The sequence below is a fragment of the Theropithecus gelada genome, chromosome 6, assembly GCF_003255815.1.
Source record: "Theropithecus gelada isolate Dixy chromosome 6, Tgel_1.0, whole genome shotgun sequence".
NCBI lineage: Eukaryota > Metazoa > Chordata > Mammalia > Primates > Cercopithecidae > Theropithecus > Theropithecus gelada.
The window spans coordinates 147,147,132-147,164,334 of record NC_037673.1 but is presented as its reverse complement, the minus strand read 5'-3'; the positions used below and the strand labels follow the sequence as shown (position 1 = coordinate 147,164,334).

Below are 17,203 nucleotides of genomic sequence, written 5' to 3'. Positions count from 1 at the left end.
AAGAGGCACTGGACGCGTAATTAAGACGCCGACTAGCCCGGCACTAGGCTCAGGGCTTGACGGGATTGTGGCGGTCCTCTCTCCCAACTCGGAAGCTACAGCTGCCTCCGGACGCTCTCAAGATGGCGACCTCTCTGGGTTCCAACACCTACAACAGGCAGAACTGGGAGGATGCGGTGAGTGTGCCTGCCGGAGGAGGATGGAAGGAGGAGGCGAAGCCGCGCACCTTGCAAGCTCGCAGGACAGGGCCTGCGGCGCGGCCGAAGGAATTCCGGGGAGGAGCCAACGCGGTGGCCTAGCTTTGGCCGGAGCAGGAGGCCGGAGGGCGATCCTCTTGCGGGCTTGAAGGGCGGGGGCTTAGCCAGGGTCCCGGGACCAGCGCCCTTTCCATCCCTGCCCCCTCCAGCCTATTCGAGCTGGTTTTCTTTTCTCCCGCCGCCTGCCGGAAGTGCAGACAGCGCCCCCTCCCGCGATCGGGTCGTGATGGACTTCGGGTTCCTGCCGTACCTTGTTCCCCACCCTGGCTTCCCGCCCCCTCGCCGCCCCAAGTGTCACTGAGGTGTCAGGGTCTTCGGAAGGTGGTCCTCAACCAGATTTCCCATTTTCACCAGGACTTCCCCATTCTGTGCCAGACATGTCTTGGAGAAAACCCATATATCCGAATGGTGAGTGATCGCGTGTGAAACGAGTTATTCATGTCCTGTCAGTGTTGTGGTACTTGCACACTGTGAAGTGTTTCTCTTAGACAAGCAGAAAAAATGATGCTCTTTTACTAACCCAAAGTGCTGGACGACTTGCAAAGAACTGTCATGTGTATTCTCTTACTTACGAATCCGGTAACACTCCTGTAATGTAGGGGTAATCATGATAGCTAGTATTTGTTGAGCATTTACCCAGGAAATAGGTCTGTTGACCAGAAGGTGAGAGCGTTTGTGTCTTTTCATACAATAGTGATGAATGGAGCTGGGATTTAAGTTCAGATATTCTGGCTGTAGGAATGTCAGCATGATAGGAGGAGAACCAGAACTAAAAACTAGGTTTCCTGACTCCTGGTCAAATGCCTTTTGGCCAGTGTACTTTATCTCTTTAAGCATTCCCCCTTTCTTATAAACAAGGGTAAAATTAGAACCAGTTAACAATAATTAGGTTAGGTCTGTATTATTGTGTAGTCGTAGAGATGTTGATATGTTAGTATGTGCAAGATGTTTGAATGGTTCAAGATGTTTGAATAGTTCTGTTTAAACAGAACATTTACTATATTCCGGGCATTAGCACAGGGGAAATCTACAGTAGCTACCTTTTGACTAAACTTTGTAAAGTGGGCGGGCCATAGCTGTATCCTCTCTGATTTAGGGATTGTGGAAACCATTAGGAATGTTAGTTCTTGGGAGTGAACTTGGGAGCCAAAAATGAACCTAGGAGTTGTGGCTGTGGAAAGACACTCAGTTACCTAGTATTAGATGCATATACTCTATTTTTTTTTTTTTCCTGTGGAGACAGTGTCTTGCTATGTTGCCCAGGCTGGTCTGGAACTCCTGGGCTCAAGTGATCCTTCCACCTTGGCCTCTCAAAGTGTTGGGATTACAGGCGTGAGCCGCTGCCACCTGGCCCAGATCCGTATACTCTTGAGATGTTATAACTTACAATATGTTGTTATAGTATGTTTCCTACCCTCTTCCCAAAAAAGTTTGGGTTTTGGTTTTTGTTGTTGTTGTTGTTGTTGTTTTTCTCTCTCTCTAGGATGCCAGGGATTTCCAGACACATTTCTTGGGTTATGTTTAAGGAAATAGTAGACACCTGGCTTTTTTCTTTCTGTAACTCCAGTTCTTTTCTATTTTTTTCCTATTATAGACCAAAGAAAAGTATGGGAAGGAATGCAAAGTAAGTATGTCTGTTAAAGAGTAATGATTTCTGTTTCATTTTTCTTTTCTCTTATTAGCCTTCAGCTTACTAAGTTTTGAGGTCTTCCAGTAAAAATCAGTGCCATACAACTTTTTATGTATTACTGATATATTCATTGGTTGGCAACTATTTATGTGGGAGGTAAGAAAATGAACCCTCTGATGTAGAGATTCTAATGTCAGTGGATGGGCATTGAAGGAGTTTGTATACCAGGTGGTATATGACTGTCCACATGAGCATTTTAGCTGAGGAGGAAGGTCATCCCTGTCAGAAGATTCTCAAAAAATTTTATGACACTCCCCACTCCCCCTAAAAAAGATTAAGGTTCAGATTATTATTGGTGCTTACCTCTAGGATGGGAAGAACTTTGACCTTTTGGCTATTTCATTTCTGTACTCTGAATTTTTGCTGGAGAAGGATGCTGAAAATTGTATTGAAACATCAAATCAACTAGATGGTTGCTAAGGTCTCTTCTAAACCCTACATTCAGGGATCCTTTTTTGAATGCCCCATTGTTATCAGAGCTCCAGATTGCCCAGATCAGGGCCATTAACATTCTGTGGCTCTTGTTTTGTGTTCCAGATCTGTGCCAGGCCATTCACAGTGTTTCGCTGGTGCCCTGGAGTCCGCATGCGTTTCAAGAAGACTGAAGTGTGCCAAACCTGCAGTAAATTGAAGAATGTCTGTCAGACCTGCCTCTTAGACCTAGAGTATGGTATGCTTGACCTGTCCAATAGATCTGAAAGTGTGCAGGTGCCTAAAACTACAAGCCAGTCTTTTGTCTCCCACTTCTCACCCTAGCTCTGGTTCTGATTTCACTTTGGAATGTCTGCTGTGGTCTGCTTTTCCCAGGAAAAGAACCATAATTAGTCTGTTCTAGAGTCCTGAACAATAGTAGGAACTTAAGGAAAATTTGGGAATTAATCAAAAGTGGCCTAGGCCGGGCGCAGTGGCTCAAGCCTATAATCCCAGCACTTTGGGAGGCCGAGACGGGCGGATCGCGAGGTCAGGAGATCGAAACCACCCTGGCTAACACGGTGAAACCCCATCTCTACTAAAAAATACAAAAAACTAGCAGGGCGAGGTGGCGGGCGCCTGTAGTCCCAGCTACTCGGGAGGCTAAGGCAGGAGAATGGCGTAAACCCGGGAGGCGGAGCTTGCAGTAAGCTGAGATCCGGCCACTGCACCCCAGCCTGGGCGACAGAGCAAGACTCCGTCTCAAAAAAAAAAAAAGTGGCCTCAGCCTTCATCTCTGCAGCCCAAGTGAGGTAAAAGGCATTGATCCTGTGACAGATAATTTATTTGCCTTAGGCTTCTTTCTTGATCCAGAGCTTTTTTCCACCATGCCAACCAGAAGCTCACAGGGTAATTGTGCTTTATTTTATTTTACTTTTTGAGTTGGGGTCTCACTTTGTCACCCAGGCTAGAGTACAGTGGTGTGATCACAGCTCACTACAACTTTGAACTCCTAGGCTCACGCCTTCTGCCTCCTGGTATGCCTCTGCCTCCTGGTATACCACCACACCCAGTGCACGTGTGTGTGTGTGTGTGTGTGTGTCACTATTTTGCCCAGGCTGGTTTTGAACTCCTGGCCTCAAGCAGTCCTCCCACCTTGGCCTCCCAGAGCCACCACAGCCAGCCTAATTGTGCTTTAGACTTTTGTCTCAATTGTGTTGTGAGAACTGATACATTGCTACTGTTTCAGAGTAACTGTTTTTGGGAGTATTTTTTTTTTCTAAACAGTAGGTGACTGTTTTTCAGAAAGATAATTTTTCAACAAGAGTTTCTACTATTAAAGGAAAGGGAAAAATATATATGAGTTTATGTATGTTAAGTTCATTAGAGTTACTCTTCTGGTCAGAGTTCTGGCCACATTTTATGTAATATTATTTATATGTTTGTTAAGGAGGTGTCTGGTCCTGGAGTACAGTGACCCTTACATGACTGTGACTATCCAGATGATCTGTAGGACTAACCAAAGAAACCACTTTTACATTTACTTTAGGTAAATCATGTTGTAATAAAAAGTAGGTGCGTTACTAATTTACAAGTTGAATATGACCATGGGCACAGTTTGTTCATCTAAAAATTTTCTTTTATAATTTTTTTGTTTTTGTTTTTGAGACAGGGTCTCACTGTTGCCCAGGCTGGAGTGCAGTGGCATGATCACAGCTCACTGCAGTCTTAACCTTTCCAAGTTCAGGTGATCCACCTCAGCCTCCTGAGTAGCTAGGACTACAGGTGCACACCACCACTCCCAGCTAATTTTTGTATTTTTTGTAGAAATGGGGCTTCACTATGTTGACCAGACTGGTCTTGAACTCCTGGACTCAAGCTGTTCGTCAGCCCCAGCCTTCCAGAGTGCTAGTATTACAGGCCTGAGCCACCACACCCAGCCTAAAAGGTTTTCTAAAACATTGATTTCATCAAATTTCCTGACAGCTCAGGAATTTGGACAATTTCTTAGCATGCTGTGTAGCAGAAGTAACCTGATGGTGCTAAAGAGTTTGAATAGAAACATAGTAAGGTCTCTGGTACTAAATAGGAAGGAGGGGAAGGGAAAGGTGATGTATTCTGTGTGCATGGTTAGTATGGATATGTTTTAAAATACATCTGAGGTCTCTCTCCTGTTTTTTTGTACCAGGCCTGCCCATCCAGGTTCGTGACGCAGGATTGTCTTTCAAAGATGACATGCCAAAGTCAGATGTCAACAAAGAGTACTATACACAGAATATGGAGAGAGAGGTATGCTGCCACTTTTTGGGTAAAAATCCTAATGAATTGACACAGTCTGCATAATTTATCTTTTGAATTTGTCATCCTCACTTAGATTTCTAACTCTGATGGAACACGGCCAGTTGGCATGCTGGGGAAAGCCACATCTACCAGTGACATGCTGCTCAAACTGGCCCGGACCACACCCTACTACAAAAGGAATCGACCCCACATTTGCTCCTTCTGGGTGAAAGGAGAGTGTAAGAGAGGAGAGGAATGTCCATACAGGCAAGAGCCAAGCCTCATTTTCAGTATTTGCTTTCAGATGATTTCTCATCTAAGAAATGGGAGATGCTAGCTTAAACTGTTTCTGCTTTAAAATCTAAAGGTCATACAACTAATGTGGTGTATCTGATGTCTTAGAACTATGAAATTTAGAAGAGCATGAATAAATTGTAGTTTTTACTTACAATCGAGCCTTGGAAACTAAATTGCTATGCCATACAATATGGATGCTGGCCCTAAACATTTCTACCTGAGAAGTACATCTTCACTGCCATGATTTAAACACTTGACTCTCAATGTATAGTTGAAGTCAAAGTAAGGTCAGACTACTAAAGGGTGTGTATGTTTTGGTTAAGACTGTCAAGCATCTGTATTAGGAGTTCTTAAATTTGGGATTAGTTAACCCTACCCCCTAAAAAATAATATATGTGCTTTCTCTGGAGCTAGGTCCATAGCTTTAATCAGATTCTCAGTGGAATACAATACCCCAAATGTGTTAAGAATCATTGAGCTAGAGAGGGGTAATCATGTGTCCCTTTCTGGGGGGCAGGAGGGGGCGGATCATGTCAAGAGTTTTTATTTATAAGGAAAGTTTGGCATCCTAGATGGCCTAATGGCTTTTAGGAGGCTAGGAATTCCTTTTGTCATACAGTAAATCTCTTGGTATTAGGTCTATTTTGGTAATTGTATTTTGGTAGAAACCATAGTTTCTAGTTCAAAAGGCACTTCAGAATGTGTATCTAGGACTTTAATATGTAGCTACTCTTGGAAGATACCATTTTTTTCACCTTTGTTTCACCTTTATGCCTTGTTTTTTTCTTGAATCATAGACATGAGAAGCCTACAGATCCAGATGACCCCCTTGCTGATCAGAATATTAAAGATCGATATTACGGAATCAATGATCCTGTAGCTGACAAGCTTCTAAAGCGGGCTTCAACAATGCCTCGGCTGGACCCACCAGAGGATAAAACTATCACTACACTATATGTTGGTGGTCTAGGTGATACGATTACTGAGACAGATTTAAGGTTTGTGGGTATAAGTTAAAGAGTTATTTTTGCCTTTAACTGCCCTGGGATAATTTATTTGCAAAAACTGCAAGGATGATCATTCTGTACAAAATCCATTTTTCTTTAGTGTCTCTACTGTTAGTATCATGCTGACTGGAATTTTTGTAAAATTGTCCTTTATGGTGCCACAGTAATAATGTGCTTATCTGGCTGGGCACAGTGCCTCATGCCTGTAATCTCAACACTTTGGGAGGATCTCTTGAGCTGAGGAGTTTGAGACCAACCTGAGCAACATAGTGAGACCCCATCCCTCCTAACAAATCAAAAAAATTAGCCGGGTGTGGTGGCTTGTGCCTGTAGTCCCAGCTGTTTGGGAGGCTGAGGCAGGAGGATGGCTTGAGCTTGGGAGATCAAGGCTACAGTGAGCTGTGATTGCGCCACTGCACTCTAGCTTAAGCAACACAGTGAGACCCTATCTCAAAACCAAAGCACAAAGAGTGCTTATCCATCCTGGCGTATGGTAATAATGACACAGAATTCTATTTGACCTAACAGCCAGGTTTTAAAGGATGGCACGCATCCAAGTATGATTAATTATGTAGAGGAGGGAGAGCTTTGTGATGATAAAACTCTTATGGTTTAAATTGTTGGCTTTTTAAAGAGACTGGCATTTGATACATTTGTATTATTTTTGGCTTGTATTATGCTTGGCTAGATGAGACATCTGGGCAGATAGTAATGGAAATTACCTCTTCCAAAGAGATAAAGTGGAGAAGAAACTCCTGTAAGTTTATAACCTGCCCTTGGTAGCCTGTCTCCGTTAAACCCTATCTGAGTGAGCTAGACAACCCCCAGGGGTTGGCAGACTTTTGCTGTAAGAGGCTGGATAGTGAATATTTTAGGCATTGTGGGCCACATGCAGTCTCTGTCATATATTCTTGTTTTAAACACTCTCGGCTCATGGGCCTTGAGAGCTGTAGTTTGCCAACCCCTTATCTAGGATTTAGGGACTTTAAGGAACCTATTAGAACTCCCTTTCCTCCATGGGGAAAAAACCCTGAGATGTTTGAGAACCTTTATTTACTCATTTCTCTTTCCTTCTCTCAATAAGCAGCACCCACATTAGGACAAGATATGGGAGGGAAGACCTGAGGGTAGTTAGGTAGATAACCTTGGGGCCCACCTGCCTAGTGGTGTGTCACTGAAAGTTAATCCATTTTCAGTCTCTTGGGAACATCTTTGTTCACTCCCATTTTCATTTTTTTTCTGCCTGTATCCCTTCAGAAATCATTTCTACCAGTTTGGAGAGATCCGGACGATCACTGTTGTGCAGAGACAGCAGTGTGCTTTCATCCAGTTTGCCACAAGGCAAGCTGCAGAAGTGGCTGCTGAGAAGTCCTTTAATAAGTTGATTGTAAATGGCCGCAGACTGAATGTGAAATGGGGAAGGTGAGAATTAAACTATTTTTAAGTGACATTTTGCTCACATTTTTAAGAAACTGTGTCATTGTCTGGAGACTAGGAGGCTATTGGTTAACAGGCTTAAATGAACAGGATCTTTAAAGAGATCTTTCAAAAGTCACTCTGTTTGATACTTGATTCCTGTGGATGTTGGGAGAACCCTGCTTTGGAAATGTATTCAGGGGTTTGTTGTATAATCTGCTCCTTTGAAGGTTCATGTTTTTGTGACTAGCTATTATAGGCCAGGTATAATAGCCAGGGTATGAAAGGTGAGTTTCAGGGTTTATAAATGAATTAGACCTAGATTCTGCCTTTGGAGGCTGATTGTCCAATGGAGAAGATAAAACAAGGAAGAATCGCTATTTTAAGTTTAAAAGTGATGATTGCATAAGAGAGACACAGGTGAAAGACTCAGTTCAAAGGGGGAACATGTCTCCAACTTAGAACCCGGGAAGAGATGGCTAATAGCAGCATCTGCCTTTGTGGAGAGCTCCCTATGTGGTAAGCACAGTGCTAAACATGTATGTGTTGCCTCTTCTGGTCCTTATGATAGTTCTAGCAGGTTTTGAACCCAGGTCTTTTCTGGTGTCAAAACCTTTGTTCTTATTCACTGTGCACAGTGGCATTGATGGGAAAAGTGTGTGCTGAGGAGGAGGTAGAGCAAAGGAACTCCATTGGACTGAGGAATTTAGGAAGCAGACGTGTGAGATAAGGTGGGCCAAAGTGCCGACTGTATGCATGTGTGTTTCCCAGATCCCAAGCAGCCAGAGGAAAAGAAAAAGAGAAAGACGGAACTACAGACTCTGGGATCAAACTAGAACCTGTTCCAGGATTGCCAGGAGGTGAGTGCAGACTTCCTGCTGACTTCAGAAGCTCCGTCTGCCCTGATGTTCCTATTTTGGAAGACGGGACCCAGGTCTTGTTCTCATTGCCACTCTGCTCACCCAATAGGACCTCTGTGAATGTAAAGGTGGTAGAAACTGTTGCACAATTGTTCTCCCCTCTATGTTGACTATGTTCTCTCCTCCAGCTCTTCCTCCTCCTCCTGCGGCAGAAGAAGAAGCCTCTGCCAACTACTTCAACTTGCCCCCAAGTGGTCCTCCAGCTGTGGTGAACATTGCTCTGCCACCGCCCCCTGGTATTGCTCCACCTCCTCCCCCAGGTAACTTCCATCTTCCTTCTTAGCCCAGAGAAATCCTTGTGAAAGTTCTGTCTCATAAACGTCACCATCACGTTCAACACGTCCAAATCCTGTGAGTTTGCTCTGTAGAAGTCTATAAGTAAAGTTGATCTGTTGGGATTTCTGATATTTTTTTTTCTCCTGCTCTGCCAAGGAGAAGAAAGGGGCCAGTTTTCTAAAGATCCGAGTATATGTGTCATCAGAGTAAGATTATTAGATTACAAAGATCTATCACCAGTTTGTTCCCTTTTCTAAACTGAATGCTAGTGGATGCCCTAGAGCACTATTGGTCAGTGTGGGCTGTGAGTGGGTGTCATTTTACAAAGTGTTTATCATCTGTCTGCCACCAGATCAGGAGCTTGTGCCGAAATGTAAATCAGTGAACCCCTTCCTTCATTGAGAAAGTCTTGTTACCAAAAAAACTGTCAGATGAACTACACTGTGCCTGGTCATATGATTTACATTCTGACTCAAGCTCTTTGTCTTTTCAGTGGCCAGAAATAGGTGGAAGACTGGCACTTTGTATAGCACTGCTCTAGACAGCGTTAACAGTGGAAGGAAATCACAGGTAGCCAGTTCTCCTGTGGCAGAGAGCCCATACTCTAAAGTGAATCTGGTTTCTGAACCCCCTCCATTCTGGTGTCAGGCATTAAGGTTAATGATGACACAGTCTTGCCATCAGCCTGATTTCTTCCTTATCTCCCAAATCCTGACTGACTCCTGTCTGGTAGGATTTGGCGTGTTGGATACATAGCAGAGACTCAGACGACATACTAGGCGATACCTTGTGTGCTCTGGAGTTTTCTGGACTTGGCGGGGAAAGGTTTCTAAAACCAAGGAAATAACAGGTGGAAGCAAGTTTTGTGAACTGACATTTGCTTAAGCCCCGTGTCAACCTTGATTTATGTGTAGATGGTTTTAACCTTAGCAAGATTGAGAGGTTTGAAAGGTTATCAAGGAAACTGCAAGCCTAACACATTTGTTCTCTCGTATCTGCAGGTTTTGGGCCACACATGTTTCACCCAATGGGACCACCCCCTCCTTTCATGAGGGCTCCAGGACCAATCCACTATCCTTCTCAGGACCCTCAGAGGATGGGAGCTCACGCTGGGAAACACAGCAGCCCCTAGCACCTTGTCACCACTCTGGGGCTCTGTGGAAGAAAGGGCACTTAAAACTCCCAGTAAATCTTGGAATAAATATATTTGTCCTTCCCTTGTAGTTTCCATGGTAGCTGAATGTGCTCAGATGTGGGCATTCGGAGACTGACAGCCATGCTTTCCTACACATGTTCAAAGGATCGATGGACCGTAAATAAGCTGCCGTTAACACATCTGGTTACTGCTATAACACGACTAATAAAGCCTAATGCCTGTTCCCCTTACCTGTGTGGGGGACAAGCAGATGAGTGAATTGGAATGTCCAGCAGAGTTACCATCCCAATTATATGTTCATTTTGTATATTTTTTGGGCGGGGGAATAATTGACCTGCGGTAAAAAAACCTTTGACCATTTTTATGTCCATTGAGTATTTTCCTTTCCATCCTGTTAAAAAAAAAGATAACTAGTACTAATCATTGGAGTGGCCTAAGTGTGATTCAACTCTTTTGAAGTCACACCCTCAGAAAGATGAGTAGAAACCAGCACCAGCACAGCCCAGATCTTTTCTTTCCTCTCCTTTTCCTCATTTATTCCTAAAGGAATCTGACCATTTTAAGTCTCTACGGCCCAAAAAAAAGACAAAACTAAAAATTCCTTTTTATTCCTGTCAACTGGATGGAAACAAATTTAATGGAGCTGTGTACCATTGAAGAAACCTGGTGTCTGGCATGAAATTACTGTAAAGAACTTCCTGTAAAACACGTTCTTTAACAAATGAAAAGCATTGGAGCGTGTGAATGAAAGACTTGTGACCTCCTGCTGGGACTCTGATAGTCGTCAGCATTCACCTTCGTGTGTCTTCAGTGTCTCATTGTCATCCCTGCTTCTGTTTGGTCTTAGAGTGTTTGGATATAACTGAATTGTAGATGGTAAAGGAAATTTGATGTGTTTTTGTTTTTAAATAATTAAAACGGGTCAATTTTTGAAATGTTGTCATGGGTTTATTTCTAGATTCCTCTTTATCCTTTGGTAGCTGAACTCGAGGTCAGTGGAAGTTATTTAATGGAAATGAGTTATATATTGTAAATTTTTTAAATGTTGCTTTAGACTTTTGATTATATCCATTCCATGATGATTCACTTATTTTATTATTTTTTTACCTCAGCCTATTCCTGGGTTAGATTCCATGATGATTTAAAAGGCCCAGACCTTTTTAGTACTTACTTCAAAGGGTGATTGTGAGGTTGAAATAAGATAGTGCACAGAAACACTTAGCACAGATCCTGGTGTATGGTGGTTGATAAAGGGTAACTTTAAGAAGTCACCCAGCTGGGTGCATGCCGATAGTGCCAGCTACTTAAGAGGCTGAGGTGGGAGGATTGCTTGAGGCCAGCAGTTCAAGGCCAACCTGGGCAACATGGTGAGATCCTGTCTCTAAAAAATAAAATTTAAAAGGTCATCCTTAGGCAAGTCATTTTAAAAGGAAACATTTATTATAAATTCATTTTTGCTAAGCCAACTTTTTTTTTTGAGATGGAGTCCTGCTCTGTCACTAGGCTGGAGTGCAGTGGTGTGATCTCAGCTCACTGCAACCTCTACCTCCTGAGTGCCTCCTGGGTTTAAACGATTCTCCTGCCTCAGCCTCCTGAGTAGCTGGAATTACAGGCATGCGCCACCACACCTAGCTAATTTTTATATATTCGGTAGAGATGCGGTTTCACCATGTTGGCCAGGATGGTCTCCATCTTCTGACCTCGTGATCCACCCACCTCAACCTCCCAAAGTGCTGGGATAACAGGCGTGAGCCACTGTGCCTGGCCATTTCCTTAAGCCAATTTTATGCCACTTTTATCTAAAATGTTTACTTCCAAGAAGGACATGCCCCATATGGCACCCTGTTTTAGATTTGCAGAATTTTTGTTTTTCTCTAGAGAACTTAAATTGCCTTTTTTTTTTTTTTTTTAAGATTTAAAAATCTATACTTAGAAATTTTCATTTTATTGCTAGTAATGTCAAATGTGAAGCAATGTAGGATACTTCCAAGTATTTTTGTACCCTTTTGGGTCTTTTTTGATTGCCTGCTTTTGAGCATGTAAAGGATTTTTAGCCAATTTGTAAATGAGATGTGAATCTTGTGGATAGCATTTTAATAACTGCTAGATTCAATGATTTACATCTCCACATATACATACATACATACATACATGCCTGTCCAATTGTGTATTCTAATGTTGCTTTCTTGGGGAGGAGGAGATTCTAATTTTTGTGCAGTCTGGTTATGGATCTTTTTTAAAAAAATATTAAGTATAGAATAGCTATTCATCATAAATAAATCAGAATTATGAGCAATTAGATCTTGGCAAAAATTCTTGCTTGCCAAATTCCATTGCCTGGGACACACAGCTGGGTACACTTGGTGAAAATCAACTTTTGCCATTCCTAGGCTTGGCCTGTAAAACCCTCACCCAGTCCTGTGTGCTTTCTCCATCTAGCTGAATGCACAGAATGGTCTCTAGAAGACAGCAGAGTCACACAGTGGAGCCTGGGTTCCTCCATCACCACTTAGAAGACAATATTGCTATATGAGAAATTTTTGTTGTATTAAAGCATTGAGACTTGGGGATTTATCTGTTATAGCTGCTAGTGTTACTCTAATAAAAATATAGATGTCCTCAAATCTAATAATAAAAAGGCACTTGTTTATATAGTAGGTTTATACTGAGTGATGGTGTTTTCCTCTTTTTTTGAAAAATAGGGGTCTCACTACATTGCCCACGCTGGTCTCAAACTTCTGGGCTCAAGTGATCCTCCCGCCTTGGCCTTCCCTTTGTTGGGATTGCAGGCATGAGCCACCACGTCCAGGCAAGTAATGGTGTTTTAAACAGACTCTGGAGCCAGACTACCTGAGTTCAAATCTCAACTTCAGCTCCTCCCAGCTGTATAACCGGGTATGTACTTAATCTCTGTCTAGTTGTCACAAGGCCTCATCTCTTAACCCTTTTTGCTGCCTGTAATATTTTGAGCTCCTCCCACAGAAAAGGCTCAGAAGGTAAAGCATTATGACAACCAGGCTAAGGCAGTGACAGCCCATGGGGCAAACAGTGAGATGTAACAGATGTTCTGGAAGCCAAATCAGTGAGCCACTGTGACCTGAAATAAATGGAGGTGAAAAGAGAGGAGTCTAGGGTAACCCCTAACCTCCCACCTCAGGTCTCTGGGTTGGTCAACTGAGTAGAAGGGTGTCTTTTCCTGAAACAGAGAATGCTGGAAGAAGAAAGTGAGATTGGGAAGTAGGGGTGGGAAAATATGAATCCCCTATGGGATCTGGTGAGTTTAAGATATTGTTAGGCCAATAGAAATTCGCAACCCAAGGGGAATGGAGCTTCAGGGAGATTAAGATTTGGATGGGCAGTGAAGTGGTGACAGCTGAAGCCCTGGCTGTGCAGTGGAATTCTCCAGGGTCGGCAGGTAGAGCAATTTTTAAACTTCAGTGAGTCTTAAGTTCTTGGATTTTTATGAAGCAAAGACCACCCTTTGAGAAATACTAGTATAGGATGAGATCACTTCTTTTTTTTTTTTTGAGACAAAGTCTTGCTCTGTTGCCCAGGCTGGAGTGCAGTGGTGCAATCTCCGCTCACCACACCCTCTACCTCCCGGGTTCAAGCAATTCTCCTGCCTCAGCTCCCGAGCACACACCACCATGCCCAGCTAATTTTTGTATTTTTTTTTTAGTAGAGACAGGGTTTCACTATGTTGGCCAGGCTGGTCTTGAATGCCTGACCTTGTGATCCACCCATCTCAGCCTCCCAAAGTGCTTGGATTACAGGTGTGAGCCACCACACCTGGCCGAGATCACTTCTAAGATCTGAAAATGTTACTCTTCTCAGATTCTGTAGTCTTTTTTTTTTCTCTGAGAGTCTCACTCTGTCTCCCAGGCTGGAGTGCAGTGGTGCCATCTTGGCTCACTGCAACCTCTGCCTCCCGGGTTCAAGCAATTCTCCTGCCTCTGCCTCCTGCGTAGCTGGAATTACAGGCGTGTGCTACCACACCCGGCTAATTTTTGTGTTTTTTTAGTGGAGACGGGGTTTCACTATGTTGGCCAGGCTGGTCTTGAATGCCTGACCTTGTGATGCACCCATCTCAGCCTCCCAAAGTGCTGGGATTATAGGTGTGAGCCACTACACCCGGCCGAGATCACTTCTGAGATTAGAAAATATTACTCTTCTCAGAGATTCTGTAGTTGTTGTTTTTGTTTTTGTTTTTTGCCCCTAACGTTTTACTGTACTGTACAGAAAAGTTAGAATAATTTTACTGTGAACCACTGTATACCCACCAACTGATTCTACAATTAACATTTTGCCATATTGGCTTTATCACATATGTATCCATTTCTTTATGCATCCATCAATCTATTTTTTTTTTTTTTTTTTTTTTTTGAGATAGAGTCTCACTCTGTCGCCCAGGCTGGAGTGCAGTGGTGCTGTCTTGGCTCACTGCAACCTCCACCTCCCGGGTTCAAGCAATTCTCCTGCCTCTACCTCCTGAGTAGCTAGAATTACAGGCGTGTGCTACCATACCCAGCTAATTTTTGTATTTTTTTAGTAGAGATGGGGTTTCACCATATTGATCAGGCTGATCTCAAACCCCTGACCTTAAAAGATCTGCCTGCCTCAGATCTTCAAAAGATCTCCCTCAGCTTCTCACAGTGCTGAGATTATAGGCATGAGCCACCGTGCCCAGCCCCATCAGTCTATTTTTATGCATTTCAGAGTAAATTGAAGACATCAATAGACTTCACCTTTAAACATTTCAGAATTTATATACAGATGCTCCTCAGCTTATGGTAGAGTTACATCCTGATAAGTTGAAAATATCATTAAGTGAAAAATGTATTTAATACACCTACTGAACTTCACAGCTTATCCTAGCCTATTGAGCAAAATCACCTAATACAAAGCCTATTTTATAATAAAGTGTCAAATATCTCATGTAATTTATTGACTACTCTCCTGAAAGTGAAAAACAGAATGGTTGTATTGCCTTCACAACATCATAAAGTTGAAAAATCATAAATTGAGCCATCCTAAGTCAGGGGCCATGTTTAATTAACTAGAGTTCAATTCTTTTTTCCATCTATCTGGATGAAAGAGTTCAATTTTTTTGTGGATTTTTAAGGTCACAGTTACATAGACTAAGATGCATGAGTATGTCATTCAAGAGTTTTGACAAATGTATCCATCCATGTGACTCAAACCCCTGTCAAGATATGGGACATTATCATCACTCCAGAAAGTTTCCTCCTGCTCTTCCTAGCCAATACCCACTCCCACCAATCTCCAGAGGCAACTACTGTTCTGATTTTTATTACCATAGTTTTGCTTCCTTTAGAACTTCATATAAATAGAATCATGCAGTGTGAACTGTTTTATATTTGGCTTCTTTCTAGCAGCATGTGTTTGAGAATCATCCATAATGTTGTATATAGTTCCTTCTTCTTGCAGGACAGAATTCTACTGTATGACTATGCCATCACTAATCCATCCTCCCATTGATGGACACCAAGGCTGTTTCCAATTTGTTTGGGGTTTTTTTTTTTGCTACTGAAAATAAAAGCTACTATGAATATTCTTGTACAAATTGTTTGTGAATATATGTTTTCTTTTCTCTTGAATAAATACTTAGGGTTGGGCGCAGTGACTCATGCCTGTAATCCTAGCACTTAGGGAGGCCGAGGTGGGTGGATCACCTGAGGTCAGGAGTTCGAGACCAGCCTGGGCAACATGGTGAAACTCCATCTCTACTAAAAATACAAAAATTAGCCAAGTATGGTGGCAGGTGCCTGTAATTCCAGCTACTCGAGAGGCTGAGGGAGGAGAATCGCTTGAACCTGGGAGGCAGAGGTTGCAGTGAGCCGAGATGGCACCACTGCACTCCAGCCTTGGTGACAGATCAAAGCTGTGTCTCAAAAAAGTAAAAAATACATAAACTTAGGAGCAGAATTACTAAACATGTCTGGTTTTAAAAAGAACTGTCAGACTTTTTCCCTTTATGTTCCTACCACAATGTAGGAGAGTTCCAGTTGCTCCACAATGTTGCCACCATTTGATGTAAATGGTCTTCTGAATTTAGCCATTCTAGTGGGTATGTAATGGTAATTAATTGTGGTTTTATTTTGCATTCCCATTGTGACAAATAAGTTGGACACCTTTTCAATTACTTATGGCCATTTACATATCTTCTTTTTAAAAAAAAAAAAAATTGAGAAACTTAAGGATGAAAAATCTGTTTTTATTTTTATTTTTAGAAATGGGGTCTTACTTTGTCAGCCAGGCCGCAGTGCAGTGATGTGATCATAGCTCACTGCAGCCTTGAACTCCTGGCCTCAAGTGATCCTCCCACCGCAGCCTCCCAAAATGCTGGGATTACAGGTGTGAGCCACTGCACCCAGCCTATATGTCTTCTTTTGTGACATATCTGTCCAAATATTTTGGTCATTTCTATTGGGTGTCTTTTTTTGTATTAACTAGTTATAGAAGGTATACATCTTAGGTATTAGTCCTTTTTCAGAGACGTGTTTGCAAATACTCTCTCCCAGTCTGTGGCTTGCCTATTCACTTTCTCTTTTTTTTTTTGAGACAGAGTCTTGCTCTGTCGTCCAGGCTGGAATGCAGTGGCGTGATCTTGGCTCACTGCAACCTCCATCTACCGGGTTAAGTGATTCTCCTGCCTCAGTCTGCTAAGTAGCTGGGACTACAGGCATGCACCACCACACCCAGCTAATTTTTGTGTTTTTAGTAGAGATGGGGTTTCACCATGTTAGCCAGGCTGGTCTCGAACTCCTAACCTCAGGTGATCCGCCCACTTTAGCCTCCCAAAGTGCTGGGATTACAGGTGTGAGCCACCGTGCCCAGCTTTATTCACTTTCCTAGTGATGTTTTTTGATAAGGATAAGCTTTTTGTTTTAATCAAATCTAACTTAGAATCTGTATTAGTTTGCTAGGGCTGCCATAACAAAGTACTAAAAACTGGCTTAAACAACAGGAATTTATTGTCTTACAGTTCTGGAGACTAGGCCTCCAGGATTAATATGTTAGCAGGTTGATTCCTTCTGAGGCTGTGAGAGAATCTGGTCCATGCCTGTCTCCTAGGTTCTAGTGGTTTGCTGGTAATCTTTAGCATGCCTTGACTTGTAGGCACATCACTCTGGTCTCTGCCTTCATCTTTCCTTGGTGTTCTCCTAATGTGCATGCCTCTGTGTCCAAATTTCCTCTAGTTATAAGGACACCAGTCATACTGGATAGGTCCCACCCTAATGATGTCATTTATTGTTTGTTGAAAACATTTTCCTTTTCTAGGGTCCTTGCATTTGCATATAAATTTTTAAATCAGCCTGCCAATTTCTTCAAAAACATAAGCCTATGTTTGGGATTGTGTTGAAAATAGGTCAATTTGAGAAGAACTGACATCTTACAAATATTGAGTTTTCCAATCTATGAGCACAATATATGTCTCCATTTAACTATCTTCTTTAATTTCAGCAATGTTT

At 42.5% G+C, this 17,203-nt stretch overlaps 1 protein-coding gene across 1 annotated transcript; it reads left to right on the top strand.

The window, feature by feature from the left end:
• Window positions 1-10,641, top strand: RBM22 (RNA binding motif protein 22). Its single transcript, XM_025387987.1, has 11 exons — window positions 1-176; window positions 612-665; window positions 1,852-1,881; window positions 2,485-2,617; window positions 4,547-4,647; window positions 4,733-4,905; window positions 5,733-5,933; window positions 7,200-7,364; window positions 8,130-8,218; window positions 8,407-8,538; window positions 9,556-10,641. The coding sequence occupies exons 1-11, from the start codon at window positions 123-125 to the stop codon at window positions 9,684-9,686; spliced, it is 1,263 nt and encodes a 420-aa protein (XP_025243772.1). The 5' UTR covers window positions 1-122; the 3' UTR covers window positions 9,687-10,641.
• The last annotated feature ends 6,562 nt before the right edge of the window (window positions 10,642-17,203 follow it).